Raw genomic sequence first — 14,008 nt, 5'->3', positions numbered from 1 at the left:
AAATGTTCCGTAACATTTAGTTGTTGAAGCACCCTGCAACTGAACTCCTAAGGCTTCCCATGCTTAACTTTCTGTCCTTGCAGATACCAACTAAGTAGCCAACATGTTTATCTTTCCTTCTACTGCTGGAACATCCAGCACACTTTCCACCATGGGGAGGCACAATGTCAGCAGGTTGCAAGAATAAAGAAGGAAAACAAATATCACTCAAAACTCCCAATCTGCTCTTGTCTTGATAAACAAAATGTCTGCTTACAAACAATAGCTGCAAGAGCTTTTTAATGCTTCATTTTTCAGATCACCTACAGTAATACCTATCAAGTTTCCAAAAGGATTTGCCATAAAACAGTTGACAGGGAACAACATACATACATATAAAACTGAAACCTGGCACACAAATGCCTATCATAAAATACATAAACTCTCAGTGTAATGCCAAACTAAGTATTGACAAGCTTAATGAAATAAACATCCACCAAGTATATACTATACCATACACTTATATCACAAACACCCCCAAAAATTTACAAATCCCAGATAGAAAAAAAACCAACAAAATTGATTTCTGAAGAAATAAATACACTGAAATCTTTTCACTGTGATTTGGCAACAAAATCTACAGAACACCCAAGTGAAAAAAATCACTTTTTGCAAACACTGGTTAGTATCCCTTGATTTTAGAATATCTCTGAAAAGCTAACTACTGCTTTGTAAAATACTTAATAAAAAATACCTCCATGAAGTAGTTGTTTGACCTTCCCTTCCTCTTTGCACAGTTGCAGGCAGGATAGGAAAAATAAGATACTGCTTCTGCCAAAATCACAGCCGAAGTAGCTCAGTTGCATGACAGCTGGTTCACAAACCATAGTTTTGCCTGTTGTGATACATTACTATCCAGAAGAAAAAACAGAACATGTGGAAGGCTGCAGAGAGGAAAACTAAGATTTTTGCAGTAATATCACCAAACTGGGGACTAAGTACCACCAGACAACATCCAGGAAGACTTCAACACACAAAACACCTTGAATTAAAAAATACTCTAAATAATAAATCACTTACATTTGGATTTTGTTACCATGCAGTTCTTCCTACAAGAATGCTTGGACAAGTATGTTGCTTTATCTTACCTAAAACTGCACCTGCTCCTATCTTTTTAGTTCCTCTCATATTCCCTTTATTCATATCAAGCTATAGCATGAAGATCTGATACATATTTCTAAAAATATATTTACAACAAAAAGAAGGGTGAGGACAATCTCCATCCTGTAATGGATGAAGAAAATGCTGAGGTACTTAATGCCTACTCTGTCTCTGACCAGTTGGGTTCTCAGGGTATTCAGCCCCCATCATCCAAGTGGAAATGGTCAGTGACCTGCTGCACCAGTTAGACACACACAGGTCTACGGGGCTGGGTGGGATCTACCTAAGAGTACTGCAGCAGCTGGCAGAAGTGCTCACTGAACCACTTTCCATTCTCACTCACCAGCAGTTCTGCCCAACCAGGGAGGTTCCACTTGACTGAAAGTTCAGTGCATGTGCCACCCAATCACAAGAAAGGCCAGAAGGAAAACTCAGGCAACTACAGCCCAGTGAGCCTGACCTCAGTGCTGGGAAAGGTCATGGAGCAGATCATCCTGAGTGCAATCACATGGCACATACAGGACAACCAGGGGATCAGGGCTGTCAGCATGGGTTTATGAAAAGTAGGTCCTGCTTGACCAACCTGATTTCCTTCTATGACCAGGTGTCCCGCTCAGTGGATGAGGGAAAGGCTGTGGATGTTGTCAACCTGGCCTTTATAAAGCCTTTAGACATTACTTCTCACAGCATTTCCTTGGAGAAATTGGTGGCTCTTGGCTTAGGAGGGGACTCTTTGCTGGGCTGAGGCCAAATGTGTGAGGTTCAACAAGGACAAATGCCAGAGCCTGCACTTGGGTCTTGACAACCACTTGCAGCACTAGAGGCTGGGGGAAGGGCTGGAAAGCTGTCCATCAGAAAAGGATCTGGGGGTGCTGGTTGACAGCTACTGAACATGAGCCAGCAGAGTGCTCAGGTGGCCAAGAAGGCCAATGACATCTTGGCCTGTATCAGAAATAGTGTGGCCAGCAGGGCCAGGGCAGTGATCATCCTCTGTACTACGCACTATTGAGGTCACACCTTGAATCCTGTGTTCGATTTTTGAGTCCTCACTCCAAAAAGTGCTGGAGTGTGCCCAGAGAAAGGCAGCAACACTGGTGATGTGTCTGGAGAACAAGTCTTATGAGGAATGGGCTGAGATAGCTGGGGGTTGTTCAGCCTGGAGAAAAGGAGGCTCAGGGGAGACCTGATTCCTCCACACAACGCTCTGAATAAAGTTTGTAGCCAGGTGGGGGTCAGTCTCTTTTCTCAAGTAACCAGCAATAGCACAAGAGGCAATGGCCTCAAGCTGGACCAGGGAAGGTTTAGACTGGGTATTGGGGGAAAATTATTCAGCACAAGAGTTTTCAGGAACTGGAACACACTGCCCCAGGAGCGGTGGAATCACCACCCCCAGAAGTATTTAATAGGTGCGTAGATGGAGCACTCAAGGACACAGTTTAGTGGTGTACTTGACAGTGCTGGGTTAACAATGAAACCCAGTGATCTTAAAGGTCTTTCCCAACCTAAACTATTTAATGGTTCTGTTTCTAGTACCACAATAACCACTATCTTACAACACAGCTCTGCTGGAAGATCTGATTGTCAAGGTAACTTTTTTTTTTTTACTGTAAGGGTGACTGAGCACTGGCACAGGTTGCAAACAAGGAGTCTCCATCCTTGCTGATATTCAAAGCCATCTGGACAGCATCTCAGGCAACTGGATCCAGGTGGCCCTGTTTGAGCAGGAGGATGGACCAGATGAACTTCAGAGGTCATTTCCGACTTCAACCATTTTTGTGATTCTGTGTCTGATTCTGTCAAACTTCCGGCTCAAGCAGCATCAGAGACAGTAAGTTGCCCACTACCACATGCAGTTGCATTTTTAATACTACCAAGGAGATATTAAACCTCTCTAGACAACACCTGCCAATGCTTGACCTTTGGAATGCACTGGAATTTTCTGATTTTTAATTTGCGCCACAACGGTGCCATATAGAGGTGGGGGACAACACTGAGAAGCATCTTCTTCATTCCCTCTCCCTTCTTCATTCCCTCACGGCATTAACAAAATCACTCCTGAACCTTCTCTTCTCCAAGCTAACAGTCCCAGCCCTCTCAGCCTTTCCTTACTGAAGAAAAGCTCCAGATCCTTAATCACTGACATGACCGTGTAGCACTTAACTCTTTGCAGTATCTCTCTCCTCTCTACTGGGAAGCCCAGAACTGGACACCACAGATGCAGCCTCACCAGTGCTGAGCAGAGAGCACCTCCTTTAACCAGCTGGCAACACTCTTCCTAATGCAGCCCAGGAGGTCTGCCACCTTTGCCATGGCAGTGCATTACTTGCACACAGCTGGCTGCCAACCAGTACACCAAGCTACTTCTTTGCAGAGCTGTGTCCCAGCTCATCAGCCCCCCAGTGTTATTTCGTCCCTGATGCAGCATTCTGCAATTCCCCTTGCTGCACTTTGAAATTCCACTCAGCCCAAATCTCCTGCCTGGCTGCATCCCTCTAAATGCAAACACAAGCATGTGGTATATGAGGAACTCCCCTCTGCTTTTGTACCATCTGTGAACTTGCTGGGGGTATACTGTCACAGCATTCAGGCCATTAATGAAAATGCTATACAGCAATTGCTCCAGTATCAGCTTCTAGGGTAAATGATTGACAACTTGAGTCCATCTGGACTTTGTGTCACAGACCACAAACCTCTAGGCCCAATCATTCAGCCCATTCTCAGTCTACTTCACTATCCACTTATGTAACCCATCCATTGTCAGCCTGTGCATGCTGTGGGAGGCAGTGGCAAAAGCCTTACTCGAGGTACAGCACATCTACTGCTCTCCCTGACTGGAAGGTATCTGTAGATTGCCTACAGTTATTTTTCACCAAGCTCTCCAGATTTTTAAGCAATTCAGCTGTGAGAATCATTAGAGTGGGAAACTGTTCAGCTTGGTAGGTGGACCTCAAAACAAAACCAAGAGCACAACCAATACCTCTAAATAAGAAAAGCTCAGTATTTTTTGATTGCTGACAATACTATTTCAGATGACCTCAAGTATTTAAAATTATTGATATTTTTATTTAGCAAGCCCAAAATTTAACACTTTTAGTGAAATGAACAATAAGCCAACTGTCATTCAAAGAGCCATGTGTACACTCTCCAAGCCATTACCAGCTTACACACTACCTTCTTTGAATAATTAATCAAACATTGAGATGTGAATTTTCATCCATGCCAATAATAAAAGGAAAGTCAGGGCTTAAGCAGTATATCTACAAATGGAAAAACCATCAGAATCCCATCCCCTAAATCCGTAAATCGGGGTAAGGAACAGCAGCCACAATCCAATTACCACAGGCTTAGAGGAAAACATAGGCAGACTAGTAGGACAGTTTTACACTGGGCTTCTATGGCATCTGAAAAGATTGAAAAAACTCGGAACAAAAGAAAAAGGCCACTGATTTTCCAGTTGGGATTTTTATGTGCCATTGTTGGGTGAGCCAAAATTGCACATCTTTTTAATCATTACTTTAATTTCATAATGAGGACTATTTCACTACGACAATAACTTTCCTAACAACTACTGTGTTTCTGAAAGCCAAAATTCTGGAGGCTTCAGAAAGGGGTTATTCAGCTCCTGGAATACCCTAAGGCCTCTCCTATACAGACAGAAACTAATATTACAGGTTCTACAAATGACATTAAAACCCAACTGCATGAGTAAAATGGAACTGATTTTCATTTGACCATGACAAAAGTGCAAAACAGTATCTGATCTCTTTTGTAACCAAAAAGGTTTCTGAAATAGCAGAAATCTGTCTCAAATTAAAAAAAAACCTAACTCAAGAAAGCATCCATTCAAAGTGTTCTCCACACAAAGAGAACATCTCTCAGTACAATCACTAACAGTTGGAGTTTCTTTTCTGTAATTATCTGATTTTTCATTATTCACTTCGATGCTATCTATGAAATTAGATCTGCAAGAACACATGCAAGGAAATTCTTATTCCTAAAGTTTGTCAATGCAGACAAAAGTATTTATCCATAAATATTTCTAGGACTTTTTGTTTTTTCATATTAGGAAAGTCATTCAACCACAGCAAATATCTGCACCTCTGGCCACTCTCCTATCTAAACACATCCACCAAAATCAAAGTGCATTCAAAGCTATCTTACACAGAATCTTATCAGCAGAATTTAAATTTAGAAAATATGCTCCATGAAGTCGAAATTTGTACTTATTAAGAACAAGCCCATTACCAGTGCATAATGACAGTATAACATCTTTAAGGTGATTAGAACCAAAAGCAAACCAAAGAAATTCTAACTTAATCTGCAATGAATAGCAGAAGACACAACTGCCAAATGCAAACAACTGAAAACTCACCAGTTTACAGCTGTCAGTGGTCTATCCTGTATAACAGTATGTTCCAGAAATAAAAGAGGATAGACAATCGATTGGTTTGAAGAGAAAAGGCACAGAGACATAACTACTCTGAAAACATACAAGCATAATGAAGACATGAGCACATCTGTTGACAAAGAATTATGCATTGGCTAGTGGGAGAGAAAAGCAAGGCCAAATCAGATAGGAAAGTCACAAGTGACTACATTTAACATGGCAAAACAAAATAGAGGCTGAAATAATAAAAATAGAATAAGGTATTTACCAAACAACAAGCTCATCTCAGTGTAACAAATGATTGGCTGCCAATCTGCATAGACACAGCAATAGAAGAGGTGAGCGATGTTACCGACTGCAACAAGGAGCACAGTAGAGAAGAGGAAGACTTCAGTTTTAACCCTGCTGAGGTTAAAACTCTTTGCTGGAAACTTTTCTAGAGTGACAGTAATCATGGCCAAAATAATCTAAATACCATGGTATCTGTGAATTTAAACTACAAACAACAGACTTCTACTTTTTGACCTTATCTGGCTTTGGCTACAATAAAGTTCATTTTCTTCCAAGCAGCTTGTATCATGCTTGTATGTTTTGGATTTGTGATGGAAACAGTGCTGGTAGGACACCCGTGCTTTATCTGTTGCTGACTAACACTTAGACAGGGCAAAGGCCTTTGCAGTTTCTCACACTGCCCTGTCAGCAAGTAAGCTGGGGGTGCACAAGAAGCTGAGAGGGGATATAACTGGGACAACTGAATCCAACTGACTAAATGTGATATTCCCTATCACATGATATCATGCTCAATATAAAAAGCAGGGAGGAAGAAAGAAGTAGTGAGGAGACAATACATTCAGAGTTATGGCATTCCCAAGTCACTGAGAATGATGAAGCCCCGCTTTCCTGGAGATGGCTGAACATCAGCCTGCTGATGGTAAGTAATGAATTAACTACTTGTTTTCTTTGCTTGTACATACAGCTTTTGCTTTACCTACTTAACTGTCTTTACCTCAGCCTCTGAGTTTTCACACTTTTATCCTTTCTACTGTCCCCCATCCCACTGCAGGGGGAAATAACCAAGGAGTCATGTGGTTCTCAGCTGCCTACTGAGGTTACACTACACACACCCTTTCACAGCAGTTATGAAGCTTTTTCCAAGAGTTTAAAACCCATTACATATGACAATGTTTGGGAACACAAGCCTAAAAAAGTTAAGGGAAGAAAATTAAAATAAGGAACAGTACTAATCTAACCACACATCTCCAATTTAATGTGGGGACAAATTTTTTGATTTTTTTTCTGATGTGTACAATAGGTACATTTAATAAATTTAGATTTATTACACTTATAACAAAAAAACTGTTTTCTCAAGCCAAAGCAGTCATAGCTATACTATATGCAAAAAAATGAAATATCATTCAGTTTAATTTCATTTAATTAAGTTCATCAACACATTCATCAGTCTGAAGGGAATGAGCAACAACATGTGATATGCTATGATACACTTAGAAAAAATTCATATAAAGTATATTAATATGCTTTGAAACATAGGACACACTCAATCTAAAAGTACAGAAACATCTGCCTTAATGCAGTCACAGCATAAGGAGCCTACTCTCCTGTGCTAATTTCTAGTATTCATCCTTTGAAGGGGGGGCACAATGGTAGGTACTGGCTGTGAAGGACCAATGGAATAGATCAGCTCGAAAATGTATCTACAATATAAAGTTAATTATACAAGTCCTATTCCACTTAGCACCTCAGCACAAAGCAGTGTTCATGGCAAGCGAGGTAAGAAAGAAAGACAACATGTGTTCAAGTAACTGCAAGTGATCAGGTTATCAAAGTAAACTATAGGTTAGGAAAACAGTTTACATAAAGTACCAAAAACTCTGTTATTGATACATCCCATGTGCTTTCTATAAAGACATAAACAGTATTTAAATCATGGGTTTGGCAAAACATACATAGTCATATGTCAGGAAGAGAATTTACTAAAAAAAAAAAAAAAAAAAAACTTCAAAATATTTTGTCCAGAAGGCATAATATGGGAGGAAAACCAAAACAGCTGATAGTTAACATAGCAGAAAAACAAATTCCACATCAAGTTTTTAAGTATGCAGGAAACATATGTACTACATTTAACATGGCTAGCAGTGAGGAGTGGTAACTTATTCAATTGCTCCCGCCCAACCTTAACTGCCTCAACTTGCCACCCAACAAGCCATCAGTGTGCCAGAGCAGATTGTGTAACAAACAAACTTTAACTAGCATGTCTTCTCAGTTTACTAAACTAAAAAATACAACATTCAAAAAAACCCCACCACAAACCATTGATTCATGTTTTCATTACTCATATAAATTATGAGTTTTTATTAAGTTTTTATTTATATATATGTGTATATATATATATTCACAAATAAAATGCCCATCTTAAGCCTCTCAATGTAATATTATTGGGGTCTTTCCAGCTTCTATTATGGTTTCTGTACCAACACGGAACAAATACAACCATGCTAGACTAAGAGACAACTAGAGGTTTTAAAAAAAACCTACTATATAAAACTATTTTCCTTAACAGAATATAAGGTAAATAAATAAAAATACACTTTTTTAGTAATTTGCTAATCCCCATTAACCAATAGGGCAATAGAGTATTAAAACATTACCACCCTGCAGCTAAAATGCATACAGCAGACAGCAACTTTCATCAGCTCTAATGCACAACTTCATCTGAAACCAAACAGCACATCAATTTCCCAATTAAACAGTTTTAGTTTACACAAGACTTGAACTTTGTTTTGTAAAATTACATCTGCCAAACATTAGAACTGAAAAACAGAGACCATAAACCAGACTAGACTAGAATATTTCAGTTGGAAAGGACCTACAAAGCAAACCTTTGCACAGGAATAAGCAGGAAAATGTAGTAGGCAATGTAACACTTCTATCATTTTGCTAGTCTTTACAGACATAACTTTTATTTTTTTAGCTAAATAAATGCCTCCTAACTCTTTGCAATTATTATTCCATATTAAAAGAGCAACAAGTTCCAAACCAAAAAAAGCTAACAGCTTTTGTAAAGGCTTTAGATCTGAAGAAATAAAGGCTTTCTCATGTATCAACAATCAAATTAATACAAATCTCCTATACCTAAATTTACTTAAAAATAGTTTTCACCATATCTTTAAATCCTGGCAAGGCAAAGCTGAAGCTTCAGTAACATTTCAGTAATAAATTTTCAAGTACATTTACTTGAAACATCCCAAATAAGCAATGCATTACTGTGCACAAGTAAGGGTAAAAGGGAAGACTGTCAATTTTGAAAAGCCTAATGTAATTGTAAACTATACATCCTCTACACAAGTGTGAATGAGTGGCCTACTTTCAAAACTTGCTGTAATCATCCAGTTGAACCAATCAACATGAAATAAAGTTGGCTGACTCTTCTTCAGCCAAAATACCTGGAAAAAACAGCCATCTAATTTCTGGTTAATATAAGAAATCTAACATTCCCATCATCACTGAATTTTTCCTGGCCTCAGTGAGACCACAACATTTGAGTCCACCACACAAATGGAAGCTTTTCTTTGAGGGATCTAAGTTGAGAGGCAACTTTAGCAATAAAGTAATGGTTATTTGGGCATGACTATGAAGTTACTGTCATTTCAGAGTACATTGCCATTGTAATATAATAATTTCAAGTTAGTCCAAATTATGTAGTGAACACCTCCACCACAAAACAGGTCACACAACAGCCATTAGAAATGTATATAGCTATCCATATTTGACAAGAAGTCTCAAAGAACATACTGAGCCTAACTGGTGAAATAAATAGGTGAAAGTCCCAGTAAAGGGACTGGCAGTTCAGCAAAACCCCCCAAGATGCACAAGCAATAACAGCAGCAACTCAGATGGATAGGGATGTTCGTTAGGATTAAGTCATAATACTGAAAAAAAAAAGTGTATTTGAAGACAGCAAAAATGTAAAAATCAGAAATACCTTAATTTGTAAATACAGAGGTTTGGTACAGTACTAAATCCAGTACACACGTGCAGTTTTGTCCACTCAGAGCCTATCATACAAGACAACAATTTAACATGGATTTTTACTTGCAGTCTGAAGAGGCCAATACTTCCTACTAGTGTTTTACATACTTTAATGACTACATTAGACATTATGCAGTTATTTTCAAATATTTCAGTGGCCACAAAGCAGAGACTATAAATTGAGGCTCGCTCAGAGTTGATTTTTCTTCCAAACCAATCTTGAACTGACAACTAAATTTCCCACTGCTGGTAGTACTATAGAAGATCCTTAACACTGTTATCTGCGCAAAGAGAACGGCATGTTAAATTGCAGAATTATACACTTTTTTCTGTTTCCTTTCATAAAATTACTAGGCTAGCACGAGTGACAAAAAGTTTCTTTGCTCCCGCCTCTCCGTACACAGAAATCTTTGAGCAACCCTTACCTCACGCTGTCACAAGTGCAATCACAAGGTGAGCCAGAACAGGGAATTAGTCCGGATTACAACAAACCAGTTTTGCCAAGTTAATTTTAACCCAGAGAGTCTCTAATCTGTTACTGCAAGACACCATACAAGTATTATGTCAGCATGGCAGGGGGAGGAAGCACACCGACCGACCATCTCCTGTGGAGACCAGTGTTCATGACACTGCAGACCGTATCACATGAGGAAATGCAAAGCACTGCTGGTTCTGTTTCAAAGCCAATTACTGCATCCTACTCAACACGTGATATTCATCCCCTCAGATGACAGACAGCACAAACACCTTGCAAATATGATACTAATCTTGTGACTTTCAGATAATCTCCACAATGTTTGAATTCCTTGTCTACACACAAGCATTTTTATACTGCTTGCCAGTTCTTCATAAACATTAAAGTTGGGTTTGGAACAGAAACACTTACTGAGACAGGCACTGGCCATGGCCCATGAAGTGCAGAGTGTAATTTTGCAGACTTGAAGCAAAAAATTCCACACCAACTCACTACAAATAGGTTATACTATCATTCTTCACATCAGTCTTCTTCAGACATAGAAATAATTTTATTACTGTTGATAAGCCAATTTGTTTAGCTTTTTTTCAGCTACTTCAAGTATTTTTTCTAGTCACAAACACTCATACTGACAATCTGATTAAGAGGCTTAAAATTTTCCATATATATAAAAATCAAGACTTCTGTCATAAACTATATTATCTTAAGCTCCATTTAATTTATCTAGCACTGTTTTCTACCACAGCAACTAGATACAGCCACAGCTAAATTTTATGCATCTCTTTAGAAAATATTTGGAATTTTCATTATTTTTTATAAAAAGGCATTTTTGACCGTTTTGGTTTAAGTCTAGCAGGTGGCTGAAGTACTTAGCAGTATTTTGACACCAATATGGAGAAAGGGTGGAGGTCAGAAGCAGTATCTTGGCTGCCATCAGTCTGCCACATAAGATAGTGAGAGTAGTGATAGCAGGAAACTAAATAATTATTAAATATTCCTCTTGTCAGAAGTCCAACACACACTGGCTGTATTCACCAGTATTAACTACCTGTCATTTACTTGCCAAAGCTTAATATAACCTGTTTGCTCTGTACAAGGAGTCTGTCTTCTTTGACTTGACCTCAAAAACATAATTTAAAAGAAGCATTACCATTTACACCCACCTAAAGCTAGTATTTTCTACAATTCTGTGTATGAGGGATAGCAGTTGAATCATCCTGAAACCCAAAGATATGGAGGACACAACTAACACAAAACTACAGCTTTAAGAAATACAGACCTCTTAGCGCAAAATTCAGACAGGTATCTGAGCACTGAGGAGCAATTGCACAGCTGATTTCCTTGCATTTAGTAGTATCCTTACACTTAGCACTTGCAATCCCGGGATTAAACGATACAAACCTCAAAAGCAGGAAGAGATTTAATGGAAAAAGTATAAGCACTGGACTAAGGAATATGTGGAGTAAGAAAACACTTGCAAGCCCTCAGGGGGGAAACAAGAACTACAGTTTCCCTATCATACAGTCTGAAAAGAAGTCGGTAGTTGCAAAGATGTCAAGTACCCATGTCATCAGCTCATGTTTCCAGCATCTACCATAAGTAAATTGGGAAAGGTACGGATCTTTGGTTAATTCCACTCCTAGACACAGCTTTCTGGGTCGAGGGGGTGGGGGGTAAGCCCTGCTGTCAACTAACAAAAACCTGGAGAAGCCGAGCAAGCAACCTCCTCGTGTTTTACAACCGTTTGCAAACTTAAAACAACGGTGACTCAAAGCTCTCCCTACGACCCGGCCACCCACATCACAGCCTGAAGAACAGCAGAGGCTGAGAACACAGGAAGGTGCCGGTTTCATGTCATCCACATGCTCAGAAACCTTCCGAGGGAAACAATGGGGAGCGCCGGGGCACCATGGGGGAGCCCCTCACACAGCGAGACCGGGCACCTCGCCACGGCCTGCAGGGCCGGGAGGGTCCGCCCGGGCCGGGCCAGGGGCTGCGGGGTAAGGGCGGCCCCCCTTCTCGTCCCCCGCCGCTCCGCACCGCTACAGCCCGCAGCCCCCTCCCCTCCCCGGCCGGGAGCAGGGCAGGGCGGCATTCCCGGCCGGAGGAGCAACAGGCACCCTGCTGCGGCCCCAGAGCCGGCTGGCAGGACCGGGGGAGGGAGCCCTGAGGGGCATCATCCGCCAGCGGAGGGGTGCTCGGGAACCATGTGGTGCCACACCGCACCCCACAACCTGCCGGCTCCCGCCGGCAAGGCGCTGCCTCCCGCCAGACGCCGAGGCCGCCTACACGGCGATGGCAAAGGGGGAAGATGACCTAAAGAGAGGGAGGAAAAATAAGGCAAGGCAGCTAAAAGCAGCCCCAGTACATGGAAAAAGCGCCGAGCTCTCTCGCTCGGGTAACACGGCCAGCGGAATCCGCGGGTGCCCTGCGCAGCCTGTCCCGGGAGAGACCACGGTGTCCAGCCCGTTCCGGCAAGCCTGGCCAGAGCGAGGTCTGCCCGGGGGCTCCGCATGGGCATTCTCCATCCCCCCGCGGGGGCTGGGCCGCACACTGGGGAGGGCACAGGTAACTCTGCCCCGGAGGGCCCCGGGAGAGGGGGCGGCAGCGCCATCTGCGCGGTATCGCCGGCCAAGCGAGCGGCGGGGCCCGGGCGGCACCTGGGCAGCCGCCGGGTTACATCACCGCCCCTTCCCTCCGTCCGTCCCCCGGGGCGCGGCGCCGCCGGCCACATGGCAGCGGGGACACCCGCGCTGCCCGGCACGGGGGCGGGGAGGAGGATGAGGAGGGCGGCTGCCCTCCCTGGGGAGGGAGGAAGGTGTACGCGCCGGGCCGCTCCCAGCCGGCGATGGGAGGGGTCGCGGGGGCTGCGCGTCTGGCCCGGGAGGGAGCGCGGCGCGCTTTACCTGCCCGGGTGGCTCCCCAGCTCACGGTCGCTCAGCGCCGCCGTGTAAATCCTCCGGTATCTGTCGGCCAGGGCCTTCCCGGAGAGCAGCAGCTGGTAGCGGCTCCGGCAGCCCAGCGGCGGCGCGGGCAGGGCTCCCAGCCCGCCGGCCGAGCCCTCCTCGGGCCCCATGGCCGTAGCGGCGCCGCCGGAGGAGAAGGAGTAGCCGCGTTCGGCCCCGGTGCAGGCGGCGGCGGCTCCCGCAGAGGCGGCGGCGGCTGCGGCGCTGCTCATCCCCCTCTCCGCCCGCCCCCTGCTTGCGGCGGCGCCGCCTCCTGGCGCGGCGCGGACACAGGCGGCTCCCGCTGCCTTCACCGTCGGGGCCCGGCCATGGCGAGGCCGCAGGAGCCGCCGCAGGAGCCGCCCTTCAGGCTGCGCATCCACCCGCTCTGCGGGAACACCCCGCTCTTCCCCTCCTCCAGCGGCGGCTCCAGGCCCTAGCTACCCGCCGCTCGCCTTCCGCCCCGGGCGCAGCGCCCGTCGCCAGCGAGTCCCGGGAAGGACCGTGCACCACCGGGGAGGGGGGGATGGGGTGGGGGGGCGCTCGCCTCCCCCTTCCCACTACAGGGTGTGTGTGTGGGGGTGGGGGGTGGAGGCCGGCGGTGCCGCTTCCCCTCCGGAGTTTGTGCTCGGCGCTGCCGCCGCCCTCTCCCCGCTCGGCCGCCCCGGCCCCGCCTCCCTCCCGCGGGCAGCGCGGCCGCCGGGCGCATGCGCCGCCCCGCCCGCCCCGCGCGGCCCCCGGGAAATCCGGGATAGGCGGGCCGGAGCACCTGCTGCGCGCGGCCGGAGCTCCGCGGGTGGCTGAGGGGACAGCCTGGCACAGCCGACAGCACGGCCCTGGGGGCGGGTGTTCGCTCGGAGCTGCTTCTGCGCCCTGCTGAGAGTGCGTATCACAGGTTCAGTGGGGTTGGAAAAGACACCTTCGAGTCCAACCTGTGACCGAACCATCACCTTGTCAATTACACCATGGCATTAATTGCCATGTCCAGTCTTTCCCTGCACACCTCCAGGGACG

General features: G+C 44.5%; 1 protein-coding gene across 50 annotated transcripts in view; it reads right to left on the bottom strand.

Moving 5' to 3' along the window:
* MYCBP2 (MYC binding protein 2) overlaps positions 1 to 13,245 on the bottom strand; it is a 171,761-nt gene extending 158,516 nt beyond the window's left edge. For 45 of the 50 annotated variants that reach the window (XM_086880920.1, XM_086880922.1, XM_086880928.1 and 42 more), the window contains exon 1: positions 12,956 to 13,245. In XM_086880920.1, coding sequence (XP_086737046.1) covers positions 12,956 to 13,227 — 272 coding nt within the window. In that variant the 5' untranslated portion in view covers positions 13,228 to 13,245. The remainder of the gene's footprint in view (positions 1 to 12,955) is intronic. The other 5 variants (XM_086880931.1, XM_086880939.1, XM_086880932.1 and 2 more) reach the window with 1 other exon arrangement.
* Between the last annotated feature and the right edge of the window lie 763 nt (positions 13,246 to 14,008).

Source organism: Cyanistes caeruleus, chromosome 3 (genome assembly GCF_971803275.1).
Source record: "Cyanistes caeruleus chromosome 3, bCyaCae1.hap1.1, whole genome shotgun sequence".
NCBI classification, from domain to species: domain Eukaryota; kingdom Metazoa; phylum Chordata; class Aves; order Passeriformes; family Paridae; genus Cyanistes; species Cyanistes caeruleus.
The sequence above is the reverse complement of the archived record's forward strand: the minus strand, read 5'-3'. Positions and strand labels throughout refer to the sequence as shown.